General features: G+C 36.5%; 1 protein-coding gene across 1 annotated transcript in view; it reads left to right on the plus strand.

The window, feature by feature from the left end:
- TMC1 (transmembrane channel like 1) overlaps window positions 1–25,232 on the plus strand; it is a 67,882-nt gene extending 42,650 nt beyond the window's left edge. Inside the window, exons 10-20 of the mRNA XM_074933057.1 lie at window positions 1,532–1,676; window positions 3,720–3,914; window positions 8,919–9,098; window positions 9,317–9,469; window positions 10,946–11,074; window positions 14,881–14,948; window positions 17,389–17,628; window positions 19,639–19,764; window positions 21,407–21,485; window positions 21,582–21,717; window positions 22,660–25,232. Of these exons, the coding sequence (XP_074789158.1) occupies window positions 1,532–1,676; window positions 3,720–3,914; window positions 8,919–9,098; window positions 9,317–9,469; window positions 10,946–11,074; window positions 14,881–14,948; window positions 17,389–17,628; window positions 19,639–19,764; window positions 21,407–21,485; window positions 21,582–21,717; window positions 22,660–22,928 (1,720 nt within the window). The 3' untranslated portion in view covers window positions 22,929–25,232. The remainder of the gene's footprint in view (window positions 1–1,531; window positions 1,677–3,719; window positions 3,915–8,918; window positions 9,099–9,316; window positions 9,470–10,945; window positions 11,075–14,880; window positions 14,949–17,388; window positions 17,629–19,638; window positions 19,765–21,406; window positions 21,486–21,581; window positions 21,718–22,659) is intronic.
- The last annotated feature ends 225 nt before the right edge of the window (window positions 25,233–25,457 follow it).

Below are 25,457 nucleotides of genomic sequence, written 5' to 3' on the forward strand. Positions count from 1 at the left end.
AGAATCAAACTACTACAATAAAAAGTAATTGGTTTAGTTCAAACATGCATTTAAAAATATTTCTTTATAATGCAGCTGTGAAGGTTAGAAAAGTCTTAGTCTCAGGCAATTATATTTCATCCAGACCAAAACGAAAAATAAAGTTCCTTCTAGCAGAAAACCCCTGTGGCCCAAACAAGGAAATATCCTTGAGGATAAAATATGTTGTACTTGCTAGCTTCCTATCTGGCCATGTGACACTAATAGTCCTTCTGCTCTTTGCTGTTTCCCCAGAAAGCAACACAGTGGGCACAGAAACTAAAAGCAGTGTAAAAGGAGGTGCTGACATTTTTCTGCCGTTGAATGAGATCTGAGAAAGGTTCCTCTGAAAGAGGTTGCAAGGATTATAAACACTATTATTTTATTTAGGGGAAATATTTAGATTTAGGACTCCTTTTCACAACTCTTCCAGTGCATAACAAAATGAAAACATTTCTGGACTCAAAGAAATTATATTCCAACCACAAGACTGTTCACTGTTTCATTAGGAACTCATGAGAAATAATTATCTTTCTCATGAAACCAGCATCAGGGAAGATGCTATCAAAAAAGTTTCATGATCTCTGTCCCTTCTGTATATGAATAGTAAAACAAGAACCCAACCCTGGTATTGGTTTACGACACCTCAGAAGGATTTTATGCATTATTTACTTGTTATACTCATCCTAGATTTGAGAGCATGTATTTACCGGACAGTTAAAAATGTGGTATGTAGAATGTATTGATGTTAATAACATAACTCTGCTGCGTTAGTGAGCTTTAAAATAGGCTTTGCCTTTTCCTGACCAAGAAATCAATACAATACTCAAGGCTAAATGGTTTGTACCCAGCTAGTATACTCCATCCTTGTGCTTAATGCTTTGAATTAAGAGATGAAGTATGCATAAGCAAGAACACTATTATTACCACTATTATTACATGAATTATATCACTTTAAATAGAGAAGTTAATAGTCAAGATTCAGTCAAATCACTGAAGAAATAATTTGATGTTTCTGGATACTCTTATAAATGTTGTTTATAAGTGCCTACGAGATGAAAGGGAACATATAGAACTGTAATAGTGATACTTTTGTATGTTTTAACCAGGTTTTGTTCTGGCTTGTTATTTTAGAATTTTTTTTTTTTCTCTCTCTCTCTGTGAAGTCTCTGGTAAAATCTATTGCAGTTCAGGATGCTCTGCAGCTTTCTATTTGAGAGATCTCCTTGATATTGTTTTCCTATTGAGTTCTTTATTTAGCAGTTTGTCTGAGGTGTTAATGAAATAAATAATTTCTCACCAAAACGTGTGTTGTGAACCCAATAATTGTCTAAATATGAAAATCTTCATCCTTCTCTCTTGTTTCATACTGAACTTTCCAGATTTATTATAACATGACTGACTGCAACATTTTTTTTTTTTTTCAGAACAATGTTACAATTTAGGAACAGTTAAAAAATCATGCTCTCATAGCAGAACTAGTTCTAACAAAGTTTCTTTCTGACTTTTGTAGAATGGCAAGGAATGCAAATGAAGACGGTGGCGGGGATGATACCAGTTTTAATTTCAGCTGGAAAATGTTCACAAGCTGGGACTACCTGATTGGCAATCCTGAGACAGCAGATAATAAGTTTGCCTCCATCACAACAAGCTTTAAGGTAAAACAGACCTCACTAAGGAGAGGTAACCTGATTTGCCTTTCACAGTGATGTGAATCAGATGGAGCTAAGGTCAAATATCGTCTGTGCCTGAGTCATAGAATTTTAAACTAGAATTTGCATCTTTATACCCTTCTGAGTTTGGGTGTTTGTGCCTGGCTGTCTTAATGTTTTCCTTTTGATTGCAGAAGAAAAAGCATTAATGGCATTTTTGTGTCCTCTGTAACTGCAGTACTAGCTTTAGAGAAATTATTCTGTTGTAAAAATAGTATTTTCCTTTTTTTGATCTCTGATGTCTTCCAGTTTCTATAGTGATTGGCTGAATTATTTTTTTAAAATGCTGCTGAAATTTTGCTAATCTCACATTATCATCTTCTCTTGCTACACTGAAGAGATACCATAAGATAAAGCAACAGGATCATCTATAAAGGGCTATTCGTTATGTCAGAAGAATTGTCTGCAGAGTTCTGAGTGTATACTTTTCAGTAAGAAAAAAGATAATTTCCTTTGCATAATATCAAGTTTTTATTTTCAAATTAACTATGAACTATAGCCCAGTTTTCAAGGCAATACAAGATGTGCTTAGGTCTTTTTCCAGTTTATAGCTTATGTTGATTTCAAGAGTCATTGTGTGAGGAATTTGGGGCAGGATGTGACATGCACCGCTGTGAAAACAGTGACAGGAATATATTCTATCTGTTGAATATTAAAGAATGTGTTTCTACACTGGGGTCACTGGCACACACCAGCACAGTATTTAAAGGACAATTTAATTTTCAGTGTAATAATATACAGGGAATACACTGGCAAAGTGTTGCCAGGTGATGAACAAGATGCTAGACTTGCAGTCACAGTGACAACATACAACATGGGATCTGGAGGACCAACCACTACCTGCACTATCCAATCATGCACAACACGCTTCCCTTCTGCAGTAGTGATATAGCCAATATACCATCTCATCCTGCCCACTCTCCCAACTGCAAACATAAGAGCACTCAAAGTCAGTAGAAAGAAAATGTCCCAGGAAAACAAATATTGAAGTAGTACTAACTGTAAGCACGGAAACTGTGTGAGGTTTCCCTGACTGCTTACTAAGGTCAGTTGCTGAAAAGTATTTGGAGAAGAATACAAATCAGTTGAGACAGAGACTTAATTTTGAGAAACAAACTCATGAGGCTTTACTGTGATCTTTGCAAACAAGCAAGGTACCATAGAGATAAAAAGATGAAGTCTCGGCTTGAGAGAGGTCATGGTTTTGCTCAGGACATGCTACAATCTCCTTTTATTTGTGTAATAAACATAAGTCAATAGAAAAGCAGAGCCATGCAGTGTAATTATTACAATGCAGGAGTTCAGCTTCCCCTCTGGGCAACCGATCTCTATACTGAAGTGAGAAGCTGAAACCAAACTCCCTTTTCATGAGGATACTTCAGAGTAAAAGCTCTTTCTGCTGGCAAAAGTAGGAGCCAGAGATTGTAGCTGCACCAGAATCTTGATCAGTATCAGTCCTGGCCAAGGGTAAACGTGGAGCAAACATTTTATTCTGCAGTCTGAATCTGTGCACTGCTTGCCTTTTTTGGGGGTTCCTACACCTAAACTGTCTTTCCATTCCTTTTGAATTGATGACTTTCAGAATAAAACTTTTGATCTTTTCTCACAAATGGAGACTTTTTAAGAGTGAAAGTTCCTCTTCTGGCAGCTAACCACACATTTATCCTGCTGGGTCACTCAGCCTCGTAGCACCTTGCAAGCTGACAGAACATGCTGAGGGTTTTTTGTCACACGAGTGCAGGTGTAATAAGACTCAGTGGGAACACATTCAACAGAAGCAAAGTGAACTCTGGGGAGCCAAAACCCTCGGGTCTGCCAGAGTCCAAAGAAAATTTTATGAGACAATATAAACTCATCCCAAAACATGATGCCTAGGTGTGCGTTCTCATCTTTGTAGTTTATTCAACTGACTTCTAAGAACTGGGGAAGCAATGTGGGGTCTTGAACATTAAAGTAGTCATAATATTCTTTTCTTCCTAACAACTGCAGGAAGCTATTGTAGAAGAGCAGGAGAGCCGAAAAGAGGAAAATATTCACTTGACTCGATTCCTGAGGGTTCTTGCTAACTTCTTGGCCCTATGCACGCTTGCTGGGAGTGGATACCTCATCTTTTTTGTTGTCAGAAGATCTCAGAAATTTGCCCTGGAAGGTCTGGAGAACTACGGGTGGTGGGAAAGAAATGAAGTTCGTGCTAGCACATTTCTAAAATAGATGTGGTTTGAAACTGTGTTCCTCTACTCTGCATGTTGCTTTTTTTTCCTGAGAATTTAAATACTCTGAGTGTGGGTGGTAAATATCCAACAAAATAATTGTTCTTGTCTTTCTGCTCCCTTCTTCATTAAAATTATTCCTTGGTTGGTTCTTTTAAATGTCCCTTTGTATTTAGTTTTCTTCTGAAGCTTTTACCTTTCCTCCTCTGTGGTCTTAAGATCGTTTTCCAGCCACTCTGTGGACACACAAGATCTCTTCAAGGAGCGCACTGTCCTGTTGCTTTCCTTCTGAGACTGGCCCAAGCAAAGTGACTGGTGTGTGGGCATATCCAAAGTTAAGTGTAGCAACAGAATGAAACTCATGTGTTCCAATTCCAGCCACCTAGCCCGAGTTCAATACCACTTTTTTTGTGCTTAATCTGCTTTCTTCTAGAGCAGATGCAGCCCTGCCTGACCGAATTGTATAGTTATAGTGTTTCTGTAACAATGTGCAGTAAGCACGTGAAGTCAGTGTTGCTATGTGAAAACCTGGGCAGGTTTTAATTTCTTAGCAAAGACACTGCTTGCTTTCTTAGCAAAGACACTTGTGTTGTAAAAGTAGCTGTATGCTACTTAAAACTCATCTTCTGAGCTGGAGTGGAGATACTTGAAATAAGGTAAGGCAAAAAGATGCTGGGATGGGTGATGATGGAATGAGGAATTCTTAATTTTCAACACCAAAACCTGACTGCGAAGCTAACATAAAAAACTCTAGCAATCGAATCCAGAGAAGTGGGGCTGTTGAGATTGGGTTTGGGTCAAGTTACTTGATAAAAGTTACTAGATTTTGATACTATGAGTAAGAAAAGTAATCAACAAAATTTTGACTTAAAACAACACAAGCTTTGAGTGTGACAACAGACTAGCAGATGAAGACAGTTCAAGAGGAATTCAGTTTATCTCTTGGTTGAAGGATGTGGTAACAGATTTGTACTAACATGAACTGTGCTACCAAAAGCTGTTATGTTAGTTTATGCCGCAATCTGGAAAGTAATTAAACATATGTATGTTTACATTCATTGTTTTACTTTTGTTTGCTTTACAAAAAACCACTGCTAAGACTCTGTCACAGAACTAAGATCTGGAGCAGGTATGTCTCTAAAAGAGAGTGGATAAGGCAACTTTGCAATTATTTGGCTAGAGAGTTTTTCTTAGTGACAGGTAATGAACATATTTGTGAGGTACAAACTCTTGCCCTTGATTTGATACTAATATATTATATAAATATATTTGGCTTCTACGTAACAGCCATTTAAACATTTTTCTTATTTTCTAGATCAAGATCTCTTATGTTTGTATCATTAATGTATAAACTGAGATGTTGATTGGGAAAAAACCTCCATAAACACTTTATGTACTACTTAGAGCAAATGGAATTGCAGCTCTTACATACAATTTAAGCAACAGTATGTAAAAAATGACATTCTTCATAAAAATATTAATATTTTTTTGTAAGAAATTTATTTTCATCACACTAGATGTATTAAGGGACTAAAAACCATTTACATGTAAGTGTGGTGTTCTTGGAACAATCCAGGGGGAATATATTTTATATCATTTGTACCTGAAGCTCCCAGCCCAATAAAGCGACACTTGTGATTCTGACTATCCTCTGTCATAATGCAAATTTTTAAACTCCCTCTCCATATAGTCATTACCTAGTTCTGCCAGATAAAATCGTCTAGTGTTTCATGGAGAGCAGGAAATTAGTGGAGACAGGCAGACTGGGACTGTTAAGGGATTTCATCAGTCTTTACATTGCTCCTCATAGCATGACTGTGGCTTAGTGGTTGGTGAAGGATGAATGATGATTCTGCACCATGTGACAATTTCCCCATGACTGTGGAAATTTTGGTAAAAATGAGAATAATGTCAGTGATTCCCTTGGTAAAGTGTCCTGGAATTGTATGAAAAGTGGTGAACAAAATTGACTTTTCTTATTTGATTGAAGTTAGTCTGCAGAGCCAGAAGGTAGTATGAGCATCTCTCTGTTACTGAGGTACCCTGTTTTCTCAAATATATTTTTGTACTGTTTAAAATTAAAGCTACTTAAAAGCAGAGAAAACTTATGAGGAGACAGACTAGTTTCTGTGAATCAGAATCATTAACATTTGGGCAAAGAGGAGATAAGTTTTACACTTTTTTTTTTTTTTTCTTTCCCCAGCAACAAAAATGTATGGCTTTAACACTTCAGGTCTTGCAAGCTGAAACAACTCTATAAGATCTTTTGCCACAAATAACTTGCTGTTTACTTTAATGTTCCTGGTAGTGGATATGGAGTACATTTATATCGAAGTTATTAAGCAATGTTGTCAATGCTTTGTTTAATTCTAGAAATCATCAGGCAGCTTTTATTAGTATGAAATATAATTTCAATTTAATTTGTTCTTAGAAAATGAAACTGTATTTACTAGAAAAATAGGTCTTTATTAGTACTTTCTGCAGCAGATGCTAGACAAATCTATGACTACTGCAATCATCGTTAGTGGAAGATATGATTTATTTTAGCTAGACTATTTGCTCTTAATGAACTTTTTATTTGACCAACAAGCGGTCAGTGTTCAATATTTAATGTTATGTTGGCACAATTTAATATGCCAGGAGGACTACTGTTTAGATGTGATTTCTTACCAGAGTCATAGCAGCTGCAAAAGCTTGTGCAAGCAGTAATTTTCTAGCTTTCAGAGTGTAATGCAGGGCCTTGGTATCTGGAGTAGTTAATGCACAGAGAGATAAAAACTGTGTTTTGAACCAGAGTTTTAATAATTAGTGAGTACCTATTGGCTGTTGTTCCTTTCTTAGGGAAAAATCTATCTCAGTAGGGCAGAGAGGGTTTTTGAGATTCACTCAGCAGATAGTGAGCATAAGACCACATTGTCCATCAACCATAAATCTACCATGGATGCACGCCAGCATGCCCCTTTCCGGCATATCATTCTGCAATTTTTAAGTCACACAGAGCAGCAAAACTGTCACTGATAAAAACAGGGGAAGAAAATCTGTTCAAGCACCTGAGCTTCAAATTGACAAGCCATCCAGAACACAAACCAACTCCTTTCTGGAATCAAACTAGATTAAGTGGCTGAAATTCAATGGTCAGTTCAAAGGATGATTTCTCTGCTCTTTGCTCTTTTCACAAGAAACTAAAAAGTATAATGACAATATATTTATGAAACTATATAACAAATGTTTATGATTTTGAAATATAGAACCCATCATATTTTTTTTATTTTGAAAACTCAGTGTGCTACTTTTTGTCTTAGTAAAACATTGCAGTTTTATTTGTAATAATTTCTGACTTTTCAGCTTTGAAAATTTCTGTGCCACATTTCACCTCTTATCTTAATAATGTCTTTTCTCCAGAATTAGAATTTTTTTTTGAGATGGGGAGCATGAATAGTCAAAGCATGGAAAAATGCAAATAGAAAATAAAAGAGAAAGAATATGCTTGCTTCAGATAAGTGGCATAAAAGGCAGAACATAATAAAAAGATAGAAAGCATTAAATGTTCAAGAAAAAGAAAAGTAGTGACTTCTGTCCTGCCTCTCCCATGAAACAACAAGGAAACTTTCAATAAAGTTAGCAGATACCATATTTAAAACTGACCAAAGGACATACGTTTTCTTCTATAATACGTATTCACTATGCCTTCTAGTACGAGAACTAAGGGACATCAAATGAATTGAGTAGAAGCCAGGTTCAGAAAAAGCAAAAGAGAAAGAACGGTAGATGGTGGGTGCTAGTTCTGTGAATGCCAAAATTTACATCCATCTGAAGAAAGACTGATCTAATGCATGAAAGAGAAATCCTCTGGAGGTTATTAAGTTGAATAAGAGTCAACAGTGTGCCCTGGCATCCAAAAGGGCCAACCATGTCCTGGGGTGCAGCAAGCACAGCATAGCCAGTCGGTTGAGGGAGGTGAATGTCCACTCTGCACTGTACTGGTGTGGCCCCACCCTCAAGTACTGTGTGCAGTTTTGGATATATCAATATATGAATGAGATCAAAATATTAGAGTGTGTCCAGAGGAAAATGACAAAGATGATGAAAGGCCTTGAGGGCAAGACTTAGGAGGAACTCTGAGATCACTTGGTTTATTCACCTTGGAGAAGACAAGGCTGAGGGGTGACCTCATCACAGTCTACAACTTCCCCAAGGGGGGGCAGTGGAGGAGGAGGTGCTGATCTCCTCTCTCTGGTGACCACCGATGGGACACAAGGAAATGGAATGAAGCTGCATCGGGGCCTCAGACTGGACATTGGAAAAGGTTCTTCACTGAAAGTATAGTCAGTGACTGGAACAGACTCCCCAGGAAAGCGGTCACAGCAATGTCAGAAGGAGCATCTGAACAAAAATCTTAGTCATATGGTTTAGTTTTAGGTAGTCCTGTGAAGAGAAGGGTGTGGGACTCGATGATCCTTATGGGTCCCTTCCAACCTGAGATATTCTATGATTCTGTAACATCTAGAATTAACTTTGGGTGAGATCTCAGAAAAATTTAGTGCAGTATTTTTGTAGGAATGTTTTTTATCGAACATCTATGTGTCTGCAAGGTGTGATAGAGATGTAGCAGAAAACAGTACTGGAATTAGGTTTTGCTGAGTTCTCTGATAGTAGAATTTTGGTTAAAATGTAGGTTCTGGTCAAAATAACTAACATTTGATTATTCTGGAGGTTTAAGTGAAATATGAAATGAAAAAAAGCTCTCATATATCCATCTGCAGTAGATTGTAACTGAATCTTCATCTCTTTCTTCCTTTATGAATACATCTTGTGACTCCCAGAGTGGATTTTGTTTTTCATTAAAGCAAAACCCAGATAAAAACTAGTAATGAAAATGCACCCTCCACCCAAATCAATAATAATTAAAGAACTTGCATCCAACATTTCACGGCAAACTTTCTTTTTTTTTTTTTTTGTTTCTTTTCCCCCTTTTAAGGTGAACATGGTTATGTCACTTTTAGGAATGTTCTGTCCAACTTTATTTGATGTAATCAGTTCTCTGGAAAACTACCACCCTCGAATAGCTCTAAGATGGCAGCTGGGACGAATCTTTGCTCTTTTTCTTGGCAATCTCTACACTTTCATTATCGCCCTAATGGATGAAATCAATCTCAAGGTAAGATATTTACTTACCTTCACTATTTTCAACATGTAGCTGGGCAAGGATGAGGATTTCCAGCCAGTAACAGACATAGTGAAAGATGTTCTCTTTCTCCACTGTAAATCATGTCCATGCCTGAGCTGGTAATGGGAGTATTGGAGTAGAAAAGATGGAGAGTTGGTAACAAGTTCATATTGTGGGTTTTTTTTTCCCCAATTTATTTCTTTACTTAGTTGGAAGAAGAAAAGATAGTCAAGTATAACATGACAATATGGGAAGCTAGTCTATACAATGGTACTATTCCAGAAAATTCGACTGCTCCTCCAATTGAGGTGGACCCTGCAGATGTCCCCAGAGGACCATGCTGGGAAACAATGGTAGGACAGGTAATGTAACTGCTTTGATCTCATATTTGAAAATAGATCATAGTCTTTACAAGATCTGATATCTAAACCCTCTACTAATACATGGGATTAAGTTAGGAAAATGAGAGGAAAAGCAGATGTGGGACTTTTTCCAGAGCTAAAAAGTTAAATAAAAAAATAATTTTAGTTTCTTTGAAGTCTGTCTAGTAGGGAATTCTTTTTCCTGGTAGTTGACAGCATAGAAAAATTTCTTTTTTTCCCCTTCCTTTTCACTATTGTCTTCATTTACCTTCCTCTTTCTCATCCCATATTTGTCTTGTAAAACCTGTTCAACAATTGTGAAAACTTTGATTTGTCACAACCCTAATAAATGTGATAATTCTGATTAGAATTTTGATCAGGCACTACCAGTTCCTGACTAAACCAGACCTATAGAAAAGATAAAAAAAGAAGGAGCTCAACAAAGAAATACAAAAAAGACAACTTTTACAGCAGTTTTCTTTTGAGAAGTAATCTGTATCTTTAGCCAAGTAACATAATGCAAAAGAACAGTAGTGGTTTAATGGTAAATCTGCTCAGCCATTTCATTTGATTCAGTTCAACGTTTATTCTTATTGACCTAATAATATAGCATGTAATTTCCAAATAATCTTCTAACAACCTCCTTTCCTGTATTTGATCATACCTCACCATTGCTTTGTGCATAAGAATGAATTCACTACTGAATCAAGATTTTTGCTGTTGCTCCATCACTCTGACAATCTCACACCTGACTGAATAAATCACCAGCAGGGAGCTGACAGGCAGGAAAAACAGTCCCTCTATTTTTTTCACTGGTGCTGAATGAGAAGCTAAGAACACCAAGAGCTCATCACTGCACTAATTATCTCATTAATTTCATATCAGGGAGAGTAATAGCCTTTTGGGCTATTGGAGTAAAGCGTGTTACTGTAGGATTTAGTGGGACTTTCTAAAATAAAAGTAGAGGAATGATGATTTCTGTTAAGATTTCCTTCTTTCCTCTCCATGATCACTGGGAGTTGGTGTTCCTTGAGAAGCAAGCCATTCACTGTTGTTTTTTTTGAGGGTTTTTGTGGTTTTTTTTTTTGTACTTTTTGTTTTGTTTTGTTGTTGTTGTTTGTTTGTTTTGGTTTGTTTTTTTAATTCTTCCCAAAGTCAAGGGGATCAAAAGCAGTTTAAGATATCAGCTCAGATTTCTGTTATAGCAGCAATCTTGGCTGGAAGTCTTTCCCAGTCTAATCATATCCTGAAAGTCTCATCTGATAATACGAACACAATTTAGAGCAAAGGACACCTCTAGCAAGTGAGGGGCAGTTTTTCTCCTGGAATTTTTCAGAATCAGTGAATGTAGAGTAGGGGAAAAGTCTTTTCCAAGTTGAAGCAGGGTAGGTACAGTTAGGGATCTACTTGAATATTTCATTTTTATTGTAATTATTAGTTGTTTAAATATACTCAAAATAAAATTTACTCTAACAGGAATTTGTGCGGCTGACAGTCTCTGACACAATGACAACATATATCACAATTCTAATTGGTGATTTCTTGAGAGCTGTCTTCGTTAGGTTTTTCAATTACTGCTGGTGCTGGGACTTGGAGTATGGATTTGTAAGTATTTGATATTTTAAATGTCTTTGTCAGATTATCACTTCAGGTTTTTTTCGAATTTTACATTTTCCTTTCAATCCTATAGAGTTAACAGTTGGCTGGACACATTATCTTCAAATTCCCTGAACAACATTGTGTTGATTTTTTCTCAGAATTTCCTTATGCCTTAACATTTGTCTTATTCTTTACACTTTGGTAACTTTGGGAAATATTTTGTTTTGTTTTTTTAAATCTGATTGATAAGAAAACTGGGTGCACATTTTTACACATTTCCAGTTTGAAAACTCATTCTCTGTTCTACAGAATACAATCCCATTGATTTCTGCGGAATTTTGGATAGGATCTTCTAGCACACAGTGTTTGTGGAGAAAAATATGAAAGAACTTGTTTTCGAAATCTTATAAATATTTTTTGCTGGAATTAGTTTAGCTGAAATGAAGTTAGTAAGACCCATAACATAAGCAGGTGGAGAGCTCTACACTTGTGAGGTGAGATTTTCATTCTTTTACACAGATCTGATCTAGGTTAACTTAGATAAGATACCTACACTGTAAGGTCTGATGTTGCTTTTTCACTTGTAATAGTCAGGGTACTGACAAAGCCTGTGAAGCTCCTGAAGACTTTTTGACACTTACTGAGAGGTATGGAAAAGAGTCAAGTCATTTAAAGCTGTCTTGGGTACATCTGCATGAGCAGCTATCAGTCATAGCTGTTCTGTCATACTTTACCTTAACATATGTACAAATTTCTTGGTTTACTAAAAGTAGCCTCTCAGGAAATGGTAATTTTTCAGAGGACGAGAATATTTTGTTGTTTTGTATAGCAATCTCATAGCTACTGGCTGGCTCCCATGAAAATTCAGCCTTTATAGCAAAGCTCAGGTTTCTCCCTGTTAATTTCAGGGTATCTCAAACAGAACAGGTGTAGAGCTGGACACAAAGACTACCAGACAATCAGGTTGTGGATAAACAAACTATAACCCTTACAATATCAAAAAAAAAAAAAAAAAAAAAAAAGCAAGAATTTGAATACTGAATGGGCAGAGAGACAGCACAGCTTGTGGAATCGTAGATTTTAATATACTTAAATTGCATCTGGAGCTTCCTCACATTTTCAGATGTTCCACAGCCATCTCAATAGCTAAAGCTGGATGTGGGGAACACATGAATCATCATAGCCAGTGCTAAATCTGACAGGAAATAATAGCTCAGATATAGTATTTTCCAAAGATGCTGAAGTGGTAGCCTGAATCTTTCCCATCTCAGGATATCCATGATCAGTGAAAGAGCCTGAATGAATGTAAACCTGAAAGCCATTCTGAAGACTGTAAGACAGACTTTACCTAGGATTATTCAGATTCCATTTGAACTTCGTCTTCTGTCTTGCTATATACTCTGAATAAGCTGCTTTTGGGACATTTTGTTGTGTGACCTGCCAAACCACAGGTGCCTAGTGTTATTTGAGGTGAGCTTGGGTATTCAGAACAGCTGGATGGGGCTACTAGATGTATTTTTTGTGAGATTCCTGCAGTCTCCTGGTGTTGAGAACCACACAGTAAACTGTAGGACAGTTTAGCTTGAACTGGGAGTGCCGGTTGTCAGGTGAAGACACATCCATCCATCCATTAACACTTCAGACTTAATTTTTGCTCTTTGTTACCATTAGGAGTGTTAATGGAATATAATACAGTAATGCAATCAATAGAACAGAACCTGTAAAGGAAAGAGTTTTAAATAAGGGTTGGGATGTAAGAGCTTCATAGAAACAATCCTTCTTGCTAGACACTCCTTTACATACAAATTAAGGAACATAGACAGGTGATAAGGAATGACAGTAAATCTCAGCCCACACACAAGGATTTCAACACTGTTAATGGAAGCTGTGGCATATTTATCCAGCAATGAGGGGACACTTATTGTCATGATATTTTATTGTTCTCAAAGCGTCAACAACACAAATTATGGTAGGGAATACTGAAACCAATTTATTATTGACATTTTTCTTTGACAGTATATAAGAATGGCTATAACTACCTGGTCCATTATGGCCCTTAGGTCCAGTAAGCTGCCTGAAACAACATCCAGAAGTGGAAGTTCAAACTGGAAATAATTGAATTTCTGGAAATATCTGAGCTTAAAATTTTCCTTAGGAAGTAGCACCTCTGTCTCTGTGGTTAGTGGCCATGATCTACCTGCCATCCATTATTTTGTAGGCTTTTTTTGTACCCTAAATATTTTTGACACCCAGTCCTTTGGCAAAGAATTCCAGAAATTAGCTTGTATGCTGTGTGGAAAAACACTTCCTTTTGTTTGTTTAACAATTAAATTTCAAATTATTTTATTTGTTAAGGCTAGCTCCTATGTTATGAAGAACAGTCACACTACTGATTCTGTTTGATCCTATTAATGTCTCCGAGTCATTTATGATATTCTGTCTCTCCATACAGATCTTCTTAGTCAACTGGTTTCCAAGTTGAATACTAGTGATCTATTTAATCTTTCCTCATATGGAAGCAGATTCATAAATACATGCAACATAAATATAGCAGTTTGATGTAAACTTATACATATATATCTGTACATATATATCCATAAAAATACACTGAAAGAGTGTAGGGGCTCAAAATATTCCAACGATATAACAGTACACTTCAAAATTGTGAATTTAATTTAGCTTTGTCTTGGTTCAGTCATAAGGGAATAGTTATTTTTGTATCTCATGCCCCTTCCTCCCTCTATCAGTCATCCTTGTAATGAATACTGGGAAGATACACATGATCATTTTGCCCACCCACCACGGTGGATCATGCAAGTCACCAACTATGGTGTAGAAAAATCTCTTTTATGAGAAAACTGATTAAATGAAATCTTGTGACAAGGCAAAACTCTATGAATATCATGCTTGAATCAGACATGTAGGTGTAAACCAAAAGTTTACAGCCACAATTTCTTACCAGAAAGTTTTGTTCTGGTACGTACACAATACAAACTAATATGTATGTGTGTATTTCAATGGTGACTCAGATGTAGTGTTCAATGTTTGTAGATGAAAATGTTAATGAATTATAGGCTAATAATTAGAGTAAAAGAAGAGATGTGGAAATGATTAAAGATTTGGAAAAAGAAAAAAAGGTCAGATGAATACTTCAGAAATATAAGACTAAATCATTATTTGTCTATCATATTTATGTTATGTGTCTATTCTGGAAATAAAAAATTATGATACAATGCTTTCTTCAGCAGACAAAGTGATAATGAGACCCCATAGCTGAATCTTGCAGTAAAAATTAGAATCAAACACACTCAAATTAGAAATAAGATGTTCATATTAATCATGGTAGACAGTGATCTGCAAAATTTATCAATGCTTAACAAGAATTCTTCAATAGTGAAACTGTCAAAATATGAAAGTGATATAGTTCAAACAAGAACTAAATCAATGCAGCCTCATGGCTAGTACTCTATTGGAGGACACATTAGATGACCATCACTAACACTCCAATGGAAAACTTATGAATTGTTGTTTTAAAATTTACCCAGTACCCAGAACAATCTTTAGTTATCCATTAACACCTTCCTCTGAAATAGTCTCAAAAAGTTTATCAGTAAAATACTGCAAGCTGTATTAAAGTCTGATGGCCTTGAGTTGTATTAATTTGTTTCATGGTTCACTGATAAGCTGCAAAAAGAGGCCTTACAACACACCAGTATGATGCTACTGTTGGAAGTGACAGTTTTAGTCTACGGTAAATCATCTTATCACCCTTTGTGAAAGACTAATGAAAGCATCTGCATTATTTCTTTCAGCCGTCATATTCTGAGTTTGATATAAGTGGAAATGTGCTGGGACTGATCTTTAACCAAGGCATGATCTGGTAGGTGTGGCAAAGCATGTTGCATCTGGAGAACTGCAGGATTTAACTGTATCTGTGTAAGACTCTTCCGAAATGCTGACCCTGTCCCATTGCTCTAGTTTGATGGAAGTGTAATAAAATATATATCAAACTCTGGTACACTGAAATCAGTGGGTCCACTTCAAAACTAGTTCTGGACTAAGATTATGGGGTCAGATGCATCAGAGTTTTGCAAAGAGCTGGTAAGATCAACCAGTAAAAAGTTGCATAGATGCATCTTATCTTTTTGTTGACTTACTGCTTGTGAGAGGAACACCTGGCCTGTACTGTGCTCTTGCACCCAAGTCCTGTTGGGGGGATGTACTGAGGGCCCTGGCAGCAGCACCTCAGCAGCTTCATCAGAAGGAGGGTATATTGATGGGGAGGAGCACAGCACAACCTATGGCCTTGTAGTGATGGCATGCCATGAGTGTGTGTCTGGAGGGAGTCCAACCCCAGAATGTGAGTCACCTACAGTGTGTCCTGCACCTTAGAAAAGCAGCCTAGCTTTGTATTTGGCATCTTACTATTTGCATTAGGACTGACATTCTGATTTCTGACATGAAACATTTTTCAGGCTGCTGTTCATCAAAATGATGAGGCTGCAGCATAAACTCTGCTTGAAATTTTATGCACAACTGATGGCACTAATATTTTTATTGCTGTAATTAACATTTTGGAAAATAGGTTGGAAATCAATCTCTACCTGAGAGACATTGAGGACTGGGTGATAGAGTTGATTCCTGATTATTCTCTAACAAAACTTTTATACATACCTGTCATTTTTATACTCTATTACATATACAGATTCTGTGCACTTCTAAGCTGCCATGCCCCAATATACATGTTCTGGCACAGAAACTGTGGCTTGTGCTTTTGTGATGTTTTTGATATACAGAATCCTTTGGTTTACTGCTTATTGCAGGATTTGGACCACATTTACATGCTGATTTGCAGGGCCAAGTAAGTACTAGAGCTGTAGTGTTCTTCAAAATACTGTCTGATGATTTAAACTGAACTAAATACATCAGATGAGTAAAAAAGTATTGACTGAATAATAATAAACATACATTGCAAACCCCATGTTTATCATTAATACATACACAGGGTAAATTAGTTTCTATTTTATTTGAGCTTTACAAATACTATTGCACATGCTTGTGCTCATCTGAAACAGAATAAAAAGAGGTTCAGGTGCAGCTGGTGAGCTGGCACTGTCACAGAGCTAAAAAGGATACAAAAGCCATGTATATGTGCATTTATTTTTGTGTATGAGAGAGAGACAGTGCACTTAGGAAAAGTCTCTTCTCTTTCCCTGTGTTTTTACAAAGCAAGCAGGATGCAAATAGTTTACAAGTCTTCTCCATATGAATAAGCTTTGGTACGAACTTGTCTACTGTGTAATAAATATTATACTGAAATCTTATAATAATGACCATAAATCATCCACATTCTGAGCTTGTTGAAACTGAGTATTTTGCAACTCATTTTCATAAGGGTAAGGAACAGGGCCATGAGATGCTCTCTCCCTTCAACTGTAAACTAGCAAACCCTTTATCCTTTCATGGAAGAAATGAAAAAAGGAAGAAGAGATATTAATATATGATAGAGTCTATCATATTTCTGTACTCAGAAAGTCTTTCCAATGATGCAGATCTATTTCTTACTTTTTAAATAGAAAAATTGAGGCACTCAGAGGCAAAGCAGCTCAGCCCTGGTCACCTGGACAATGGTTAAGGAAAAAGGAGATTCTTAATCTCTTACATTCTTTATGATTTGGCCATGCAAATGAAAGAAATTGCTCTTCAGTCAGCATGGCACAAGTGACAAGGCATGTTAAAAATAAAATGGTCCTAACTGTTTCAGTGTCATAACCATGCAACCGTACATAATAAGGAAAAAACTATTGAGCAGAATCAATAGTTTGTTGGAATGAAGCACTAAATTGTCATAGTAATAGAAGCAAAATAAACATCAACTAAGCAAAAGTATCCTTTCTAATATGTTGATAGAACATTAAGAAAAATAATAAAGAATAAACTAGATTATTCTGGTAACACTTAGTTTTAGGGCTATCCTTTTTTATACAACACAAGTGAGATGCTATCTGAACTAAAGGGACAAAGTAAGAGTGGATAACATTTCATCTGGTGATCATTTAATTTACAGAGAAAGAAGGCTTTGTAACTTTGAAACAAAAAGTTCATACGGAAAATTCTCTCCATACACCTCTTGTTCAAGACTGAAGAGATAAGACTGGTGAAAAACCTATAAAGATGGTTTCATCAACTTGATTTCTGAGTACAGAGTGTGTATAGCTGCAAAACACATTGATATAGGGAACGGGTGGCATATGTAGGAAGACAGAAGTCCCTCAACAAAGTATTTGTTGGGTTTTTTTGTTTCTTTTCTTCATTTCTAGGATGGGATCTTTTTACGCTCCATGTCTCCCAGCGATCAATGTGTTCCGCCTCCACACTTCGATGTACTTACAGTGCTGGGCAGTCATGTGCTGCAATGTCCCCCAAGAGAGGGTCTTCAAGGCTTCCAGATCCAATAACTTCTACATGGCCATGCTGCTTTTCATCCTCTTTCTCTCCACACTGCCTGCTGTGTACACCATTGTCTCCATCCCCCCATCTTTTGACTGTGGTCCTTTCAGGTTTTTTTTGCATTTTTCATCCATCTCTTGTTAATGATTTAATGAACCACTTCATCACATCACAGTGAATGATGCAGTAATAAAAAAGTACTTCTATAATAAGTGTTGGCACCTGATAGGCTGAGTATTTAATTTTGTCATATTTCTCATTGTGGATAATTCCTGAAGCTAGAATCCTACAGAACTCTGTAATTTTTTAAAACTATTTACATGAAGTGTAGAACAGAATATATTTTCTTTTACTTAGTTGTAATGTAAAAAGTTTTCATTTCTGCTGAATGTAATTAAGCCAGAAATCTAAAGGAGCAGAAATCTTGCCACATTAATTTTGGCCAAAGGCTAGTACCTGGGAGATTTTTTCTCACCACCTGCAATATTCAGTCACCTAAGAGGGAGAACTGAATGACATGCCAAAAATTCTGATGAGTCAGAAAATTCCTTGAATTTATGGAAGCAATGATAACAAAGTGAGTGATGGAAAGTAAGATTTTTTTTATTTGAGTCATAGCAAAGAAAGTGCAGAGGGAGACATCTGGAGTCAGATCTGAGTAGCTGCAGTTATTTAATTGGATATTACTGAAATGATAAGATTATTGTACAAAATGAGAAAGATAATAGTGCCTGGAACTTTTTCTCTGTCAAATGCAGATACTTTGTTCTTCATAAAAAATGTGAAATCTTCAGTGTAACTTTTGATGGGGGAGGACTTGAAACCAATGAAGGTTCATTCAACCTGGGTATAGGTAATGCTGCTGTTGAGTGGCCAGTGGATAAGTACTGGTAGTATATGGCTCTATATTAAAAAAAGAAAATATTTTCCTATTGGTAACTCAGTGTCTCATCTATCATGAACCTTCTGATTCTTTTGGTATTTTTTCTGTTTTGGTTTGATTTTTTTTTTAATCCATCATTAAAGGCAACATATACGATTCAACTGAGACCTGACAGGAGTAGGGAAGCCAGGACAGAATTGGCAAAGTTGCAACAGAAGCTCTCGGTGTTCTGGGAAAAGATAAGGAGAGCCCAGAGTGGAATTTCTCATTTACCATGGGTGAGCTGGGCAAGTGGAGAGAAAAACCTGATCTGAAGAAGAATTCTACCTGCAACCTTTTTACATTACTGGGAAGAGGATAATGTTGAGAACAATGAATTAACAAAAAGACCTGGTTGTCAGAAATGTTTTACAAGAGCTGAAAAGAGATGACAGGAGACCTTAATGACTGGAATATCAGGTGGCAATTTGATGACAATTCCTTTAACCAACTAAAAAAACACCAATTAGTATCGGTACAGATAAGGACCCATTTTGTTGGTCCTGTTGAGGTAAAAAAAATTCAAACTCTATATTGTGAGGCAGAGTCAAAAGCAGAATAAAAAGAAAGGGACTTTTAGAATATCTATTAAAATGCTACTTCGAGAAAAACAATGTTAATGGTCTAGGAAGAAAATACTGTCTAGATAAGATGGTCATGGAACAATTGTGTGTAAAGATTATTAGTCTGCTGTAACAATAACAAAAATCTCCTAAAACCTAGCCACTGATTTCTATGGCATTGGTACACAGCAAAGAGAGAAAACAATTAGGTTGAACAGTACTGAACAGCAATCAGTTGCAAGTAGACCATTTTTTGCTTATCAATCATACAAACACAGGATTTGAATTCTTCACCAGAACTTCATAGACCATAAACTGCACTTCACTCTTTGGTGGGTGGTATGGACTTCACAACTTGGTGCACTGATTCTTCGAGTAGTAATCTTGCAGTAACTGCAGGCAAAATCTATTACCATACAATAAAAATGTTGGTGTCTATTTTACCCCTTAAAATAAATAAATACTATTTTAAATAATATTCCTTTCAGGGTGTCAAGTTTTAAATAATATTTACATATAGCTTATTGTCCTTTTCCCAGTTTTATATGATATGATTAACCTATATATCCATACTACTACATTGACATTGCCATAATATTTGTATGTGATATATTGTCAACTTTTCTGTTTAATAGTGGGAAAACTAGAATGTTTGAAGTCATATCAGAAACTCTGGAGCATGACTTCCCTTCCTGGTTTGGGAAGGTATTTGGTTATGCCTCTAACCCTGGACTCATCCTACCTTTTATATTGCTGATGGTGTACGTATAGAATATTAACTCAAAGCTTGCTTAATCTAAGGTCTGTTAAGTTTCTTTCACTCTGACTCTTCATTGTCTGAATAATTAAATACAGTGTTGATTGCCCTGTGATGAGGGATTTGAAGAATTCATGAGCTTTTTATTTGATCATAATTAATGTGCCTTTGCACAAAGGGTAATATCTTTTTTTATTCAATAGATTTCTTTTTGGTTTTGTTATTGTTTTTCAAAAGTGTTGTTGCCACAATAAAGGCAAAGCTATTAAAATGCAAAAGCCTACAGAGGATCTGAAGTGCTATTACTTTGATCAGCTTGTCCAGTAGGCAGAACAGCACATCACAAATCCTTAGCAAGTTCAATAGAAACATGACCACCATGAAGCAGAGTTGTTTCTCAATAACCTTCAGTGAGTCTGATCTTCAGTAGCTTGGGCTTTCCTTGATAACAATATACTCTTTTGGGACATGAGTGCGAGACAGGATGTTGGAGACTATGAAGTATAGCTAGTAGATATTTTTTGTAAGTCAGTACCTGGTAAAGAATATTGACCTCAGCGTAGCCTTTCTCAGAGACTGTTTTGAGTCCTGCTTTATAAAGACATTTTGAACTGCTGTATACATATGCCAGATAATTTAACATACTATTGAACTAAAAGTTAATTCTTTGTAGAGATGAGCTGTGCTTTAACCCTGCATTATAGAACTGTCAATAAATATAGAGAAGATTATAGAATACAATAGTATTTACAGAAGGATTCTGCATGAACAAAATGAAATTCCAAAGTAAAATTTTGCCAAGGTTCACTTAGCATCATATTCTATTTAAACCCTTGGCTAGAGAAGCAAAGAATCCAGACTGTCCCCTGAAACACATGGTCAACTCCTACTGATTTTGAGTGCTATTCCTTTCTTGGAATGGTCCAAGGCAAAGGTACTAAAAATAAATAAAGGGAAAAATAAGAAGGAAAACACAAGGCAAAATAAGGCAAAAGAGAGAAAACGCATATGCAAATTAATTAGTGCTTACATCAGTAAAAAACTTAATAGCAGAATATCTGTAATTAAATCAGGATAGCGAAAAACATTAATTTCACAGAGTTATCACAGAAGTAATACAATACACTGAAAAATGAAAATTGTATTATGCCGTTAGGTTTTTGTTTAGCAGAAGAAGGAGGTCATAATTTAAAACAAAAATTAAAACCCATGCTTTTGGCTGTTTTCTTGGCAGCACTTGAGTCTACCTATTGTATTAGTTCAAAATCTGTTATAAATATGATTTACTCATTTCCAAGGTATGTCATACAAGTTAATTAACTTTTTTAAGTTATTCTTTAGAACACACTTCATAGTGAGGCATACTTTTATGGAACATCTTCCTTAACTACTGTAAGATTGAATGTAGAGTATTAATAGAACAATTTCTTTCAGCTTTTTTTTTTCCCCCTGAAATAACAGTGTCTTCTTCATACTGTGAGGAAGCAGATTGTTCATTGTCAAAATACTACTACTGATTAGGCACGATAAATGAGGAAATGATGCAGGCTTTATATTAGCACAACTGCAGTTGCTGCTATAGAAATGTTACAAGAGTCTATATTTAAATCATTACCTAACAAGAAATTATTTCTCTTTAAATTTAGCTTGAGTATTTATTATCTCAATGCTACATCCAAATCCTACAAGGAAGCTAACCTGGAACTTAAAAAGAAGCTACAAAGTGTAAGGAATAGAGAATTATTGATTTTTGGTTTTACTAAATTTTACGGAAGCCATTCGGGTCACTGAAAGATGCCCTTTCTTTCTCCCCATCATTAGCAAGCAGAAGAAAATAAAAGAAGAAATAAACAAAAGGCACAAAAATCAAATGAACAAGAGGAAAATCCATTTGAGACAGAACCACCACAGACAAAGCAAAAAGAAGGCAAGCAAGACGAATCCACTCCAAACCAAGGTAAGGACTGTTTTGAACTCCCCAGGATGAGGAATTCATGTATGCAAGACCATAGTCTTCCTCACTGCCTTGACTGCTTCCTTTCCCATAATCTCCTGAAAGATATTCACAATACTGAATCACAAGTATTAACTTAATCTCCAGTCCATTTTTCTTTCTTCAGCTCATTTAAGAAATACTGTAATATTATTCCACACCAGGCAACACCAAAGTAAAACCACCTGTAATAGAGCTGTGAAGAATCACAAGATCCCAGCCCCACAGAAAACCCCACTTAAAACCCGGTCTGACTGTCAGTGATCCCTTTTACCTACTACAAACCAGTCAGGTCTAAATCTTGCAACCTCCTACTGTATTTTTTTGAGCCAGTACTGTTTAGGACAACATTTGTCCTCTGTGCCAGGTTTACCATGTGGAAGTATAACAAGAATGCAGTACAGTATCAATCCTTATCAGAAAGTCTAGCTTGGTCAGGCAGGTCTTCAGTCTGTCTTGAAGGATTTTGTAGGCTGGTTCCTTTCCCCTTGGACTTTCACCATCATGCATGCAGCCAATATAGGCTCACACCTAGCAGAGAAACCCAGATTAGAGATGACTGTCTTTGGAAGAACCACATGCAAGGCATGTCTGCAGCCTCAAAACCTGACCACTTAACTTTGAAATTGCTACCTTCATTGTCATTTATAGATGCTATCTAAGTGCATCTAGCTACTCGGGAAAAGTCTCCACTTTTTCCCACTGGGGCCTTGATGAAAGGACTGGAAGGAAAATACGGTGCAAAGATCATAAAGGTGCATGACCCCAGATTTCAGGCTGTTGGCAGGGGAGGTCCCAGACTTTCCACCACACTCTGGAGTGGTCAGGAAGATGCAGTATTTCTCTCTCAGGGAATTTCCAGTTTGCAGGTTCATTTTTTAATTCTGTTTTCCAAACACATTTCAGACAACAAGAAAGGACAGGGTGACAATGAAGCGAAGAAGACAGACCAACCACAAGAAGCCAGCTCCTCTCAGGCATTCCAGCATCCAGGCCCAGCCCCGAATGGCCACTATGCCCTGCAGACCAGAGGAGGAAACCTTCCTCCTCCATCCATAGCTGTGACAAGGCCACCAGGGCCCAGGGGGTATGGAATGCTGGGCTATCCGCCCGGAAACCCACGCTTCCCAGGGGCCCAGCCAGGAATGCCCAGAGGCCCTCCCAACTACAGATAAGGACTCTCAAGCACATTGTGATATGCTGGGTGTTGAAGGACAGAAGAGTGGTCCTAAACCCAATCACACTCATGCAAGTGCAGAAATCGTTTGTTGTAAATCTCCACGTGCATAGAAGTTACCCATGTGCTTCAGTTTTTGCAGGATGGGAGGCTTCAGAAGAAAACATTGCATAAGTATTTTTGCATTTGAAGGCACTGTAAAATTGCATTATTTGTGTCAGTAGGTTACTAAGGGATATTTATAGGAAGATGTTTATTAGAAGACTGAGAAACATTTTGTATTTAGTTGTTTATTTTCTTAAAAGCCTGACAGTGCATTCCTAACATCTTTTCCTTTTTCTCAGAACTATAGTTCACTGAAAACAGCTTTGTACAGAGGGTATGAGAGTCAGTTATACTTAAACACTGCATATAGCTTGTCTTCTGCAGGTCAGATATGCTTACCCAAAGATTTCAGATTGTACATGAGAAAACTAGGATCCTTTCAAAAGCTGGATTATTACCTCTAAAGTCTTTGGGAAAGTATTAAAAAGGTAAAAAACCCCCAATATTCTGTCTGTTGCTATGAAGAAAATTTAACTCCTATTATAGTACTACTTTTGGCTAATACTAGTTTTATCACAAAGACTAAAAATAAATTTAAAAAAGCAAAGTGGTGAAGAAATATTGCCTGTGCAGAGAAACATATTTAAGGAATAGAGGTAAGAGAGTTATGCAATAATTTTCTCCAAATACTCACCAGGATTGTTATGGCAGAGAGACATTTATTATTGCATATGTGCTGTATAACCTACTCTGTGGATTTATCATTGTATACTTGTATTGATCACTGTAGAGTTCAGGGTGGAATAGGTCCTTAGTCTGTTAGGTCTTGCGGAAACACAGGATAGAAGGAAGACCATATGTGAGCTGATGTTACTTATTCAAACCAAGACAGTTTTATTTTTTATTTTCTATATTTCCCTGTCCAGAATTTGGGCCTTGTTAATTATTTTAAGACTCAGAAGATTAGTAACAACAAAATTAAGCAACTGACTTTCTTCTAAAAAAATAAATGTAATTCCATTGTGGGCCTTCTCTATAATAGAGGTCAATTTTGTACAGTAGAAAAACTTTATATCTCAATATAAAATGTCCATGATATCACAGAACAACCTTCATATAATTAAATTGTGGCACTTATTGAAAAAGGTTGACAAAAAAACCCAGAATAGACTATGTATTCCTATAAACCACAATGATCCAGATGCAATTTCCAGCTCAAGCAGTCTTTAAAGCAATGGCCAGAAACTCTGAGGATAAACCAACGGAAAGTTCACTTTATATTTGACCTGACTCTTGTACTGTTCCCATAAGCATCTGCTATCAGCTGGAAATAAGATATTAGATCAATCAGATTAGTGGAGACCAGCATGGCTCATGTTCTGCATGTAAACGCTAAGCACTGATAACCAAATAAAGAGATAAGTGTATTGCAGTAACTACAAGGGAAGGTCTTTTCTAGCAAACATACTGGGAATATGTTGTTAATAAGGAAGAGGACAAGTATTTAGACTGGATCCCAAGACATGTCTGCATCTAGGGTACAGTACCTGTTGTATTTTAGATTAGAGAAAGTACAGTTAAATGAAGTGTAAGTTGTTTCATCTTTCTCGGATAAGATTTCTAATCTATGGGCTTCAGACATGGAAAAAGTACAGTAATTCAAACTATTCATTTGAAATCTTACTGATTAATTTTTAAACTGCATACATTTTTTAGCCCAGAAACTTGTAAGATTGTCACTAGTCTGAAATTAAACATGGGCCCCAGTGCTCTAGTGTTTCCATGCTTTTAAGGCAAACTTTTTCCTACAAGCTGGGATTGATACATCCTGAGACACTGATTTGCATAATGGTTTTAGCTCATTGTTTGTTAACATTTCATAATACGAAAACACTGGATGTTCCTGAAAAAAAGAAAAATTTTTTATAGAACAAGTGAAGAAACTGATTTTAAAGATGCTTTATGGCTTTGTGATCTGTCTGAATTTTACAAGTGGTGTTGGAGTAAGTTGGAATTGTAAACTGGTTTTGATGCAGTCTAGTTCCCTGAAATGTAGAGGGAGGTTTTTGCTACATACACAGAACTTAATAATGGTTCCTTACTCTGTTAGGAGTGAAAATATTCTGTCAGTAATAAAGGATTTCTCACATTACCACGCTTAGTATTTCATTCTGTGGGATTGCTTTACATCATGAATGGGAGAGACACAGCAAAGAATCCACCATCTGAGATTATTCTGAGGAACTTTGTTAGATTTGTATGCTGTATTGATTTTTCAACAATAAATACGTTCTCAGAATGTACCTGTATATGCAGTGATGAGCATGTAATAGACAATGTGAATAACAATAACAAAATTAGATGTTGCTCGTGCCACATAATCAGCATCAGACTGCTGTGACTGAAAATTAAATATTTATTCTTATTCATTGGTACTCCTAAGTAAAGGTCTTTTAACACTGCGCCATGAAGCTCTGCTTTT

Source organism: Athene noctua, chromosome Z (genome assembly GCF_965140245.1).
Source record: "Athene noctua chromosome Z, bAthNoc1.hap1.1, whole genome shotgun sequence".
NCBI lineage: Eukaryota > Metazoa > Chordata > Aves > Strigiformes > Strigidae > Athene > Athene noctua.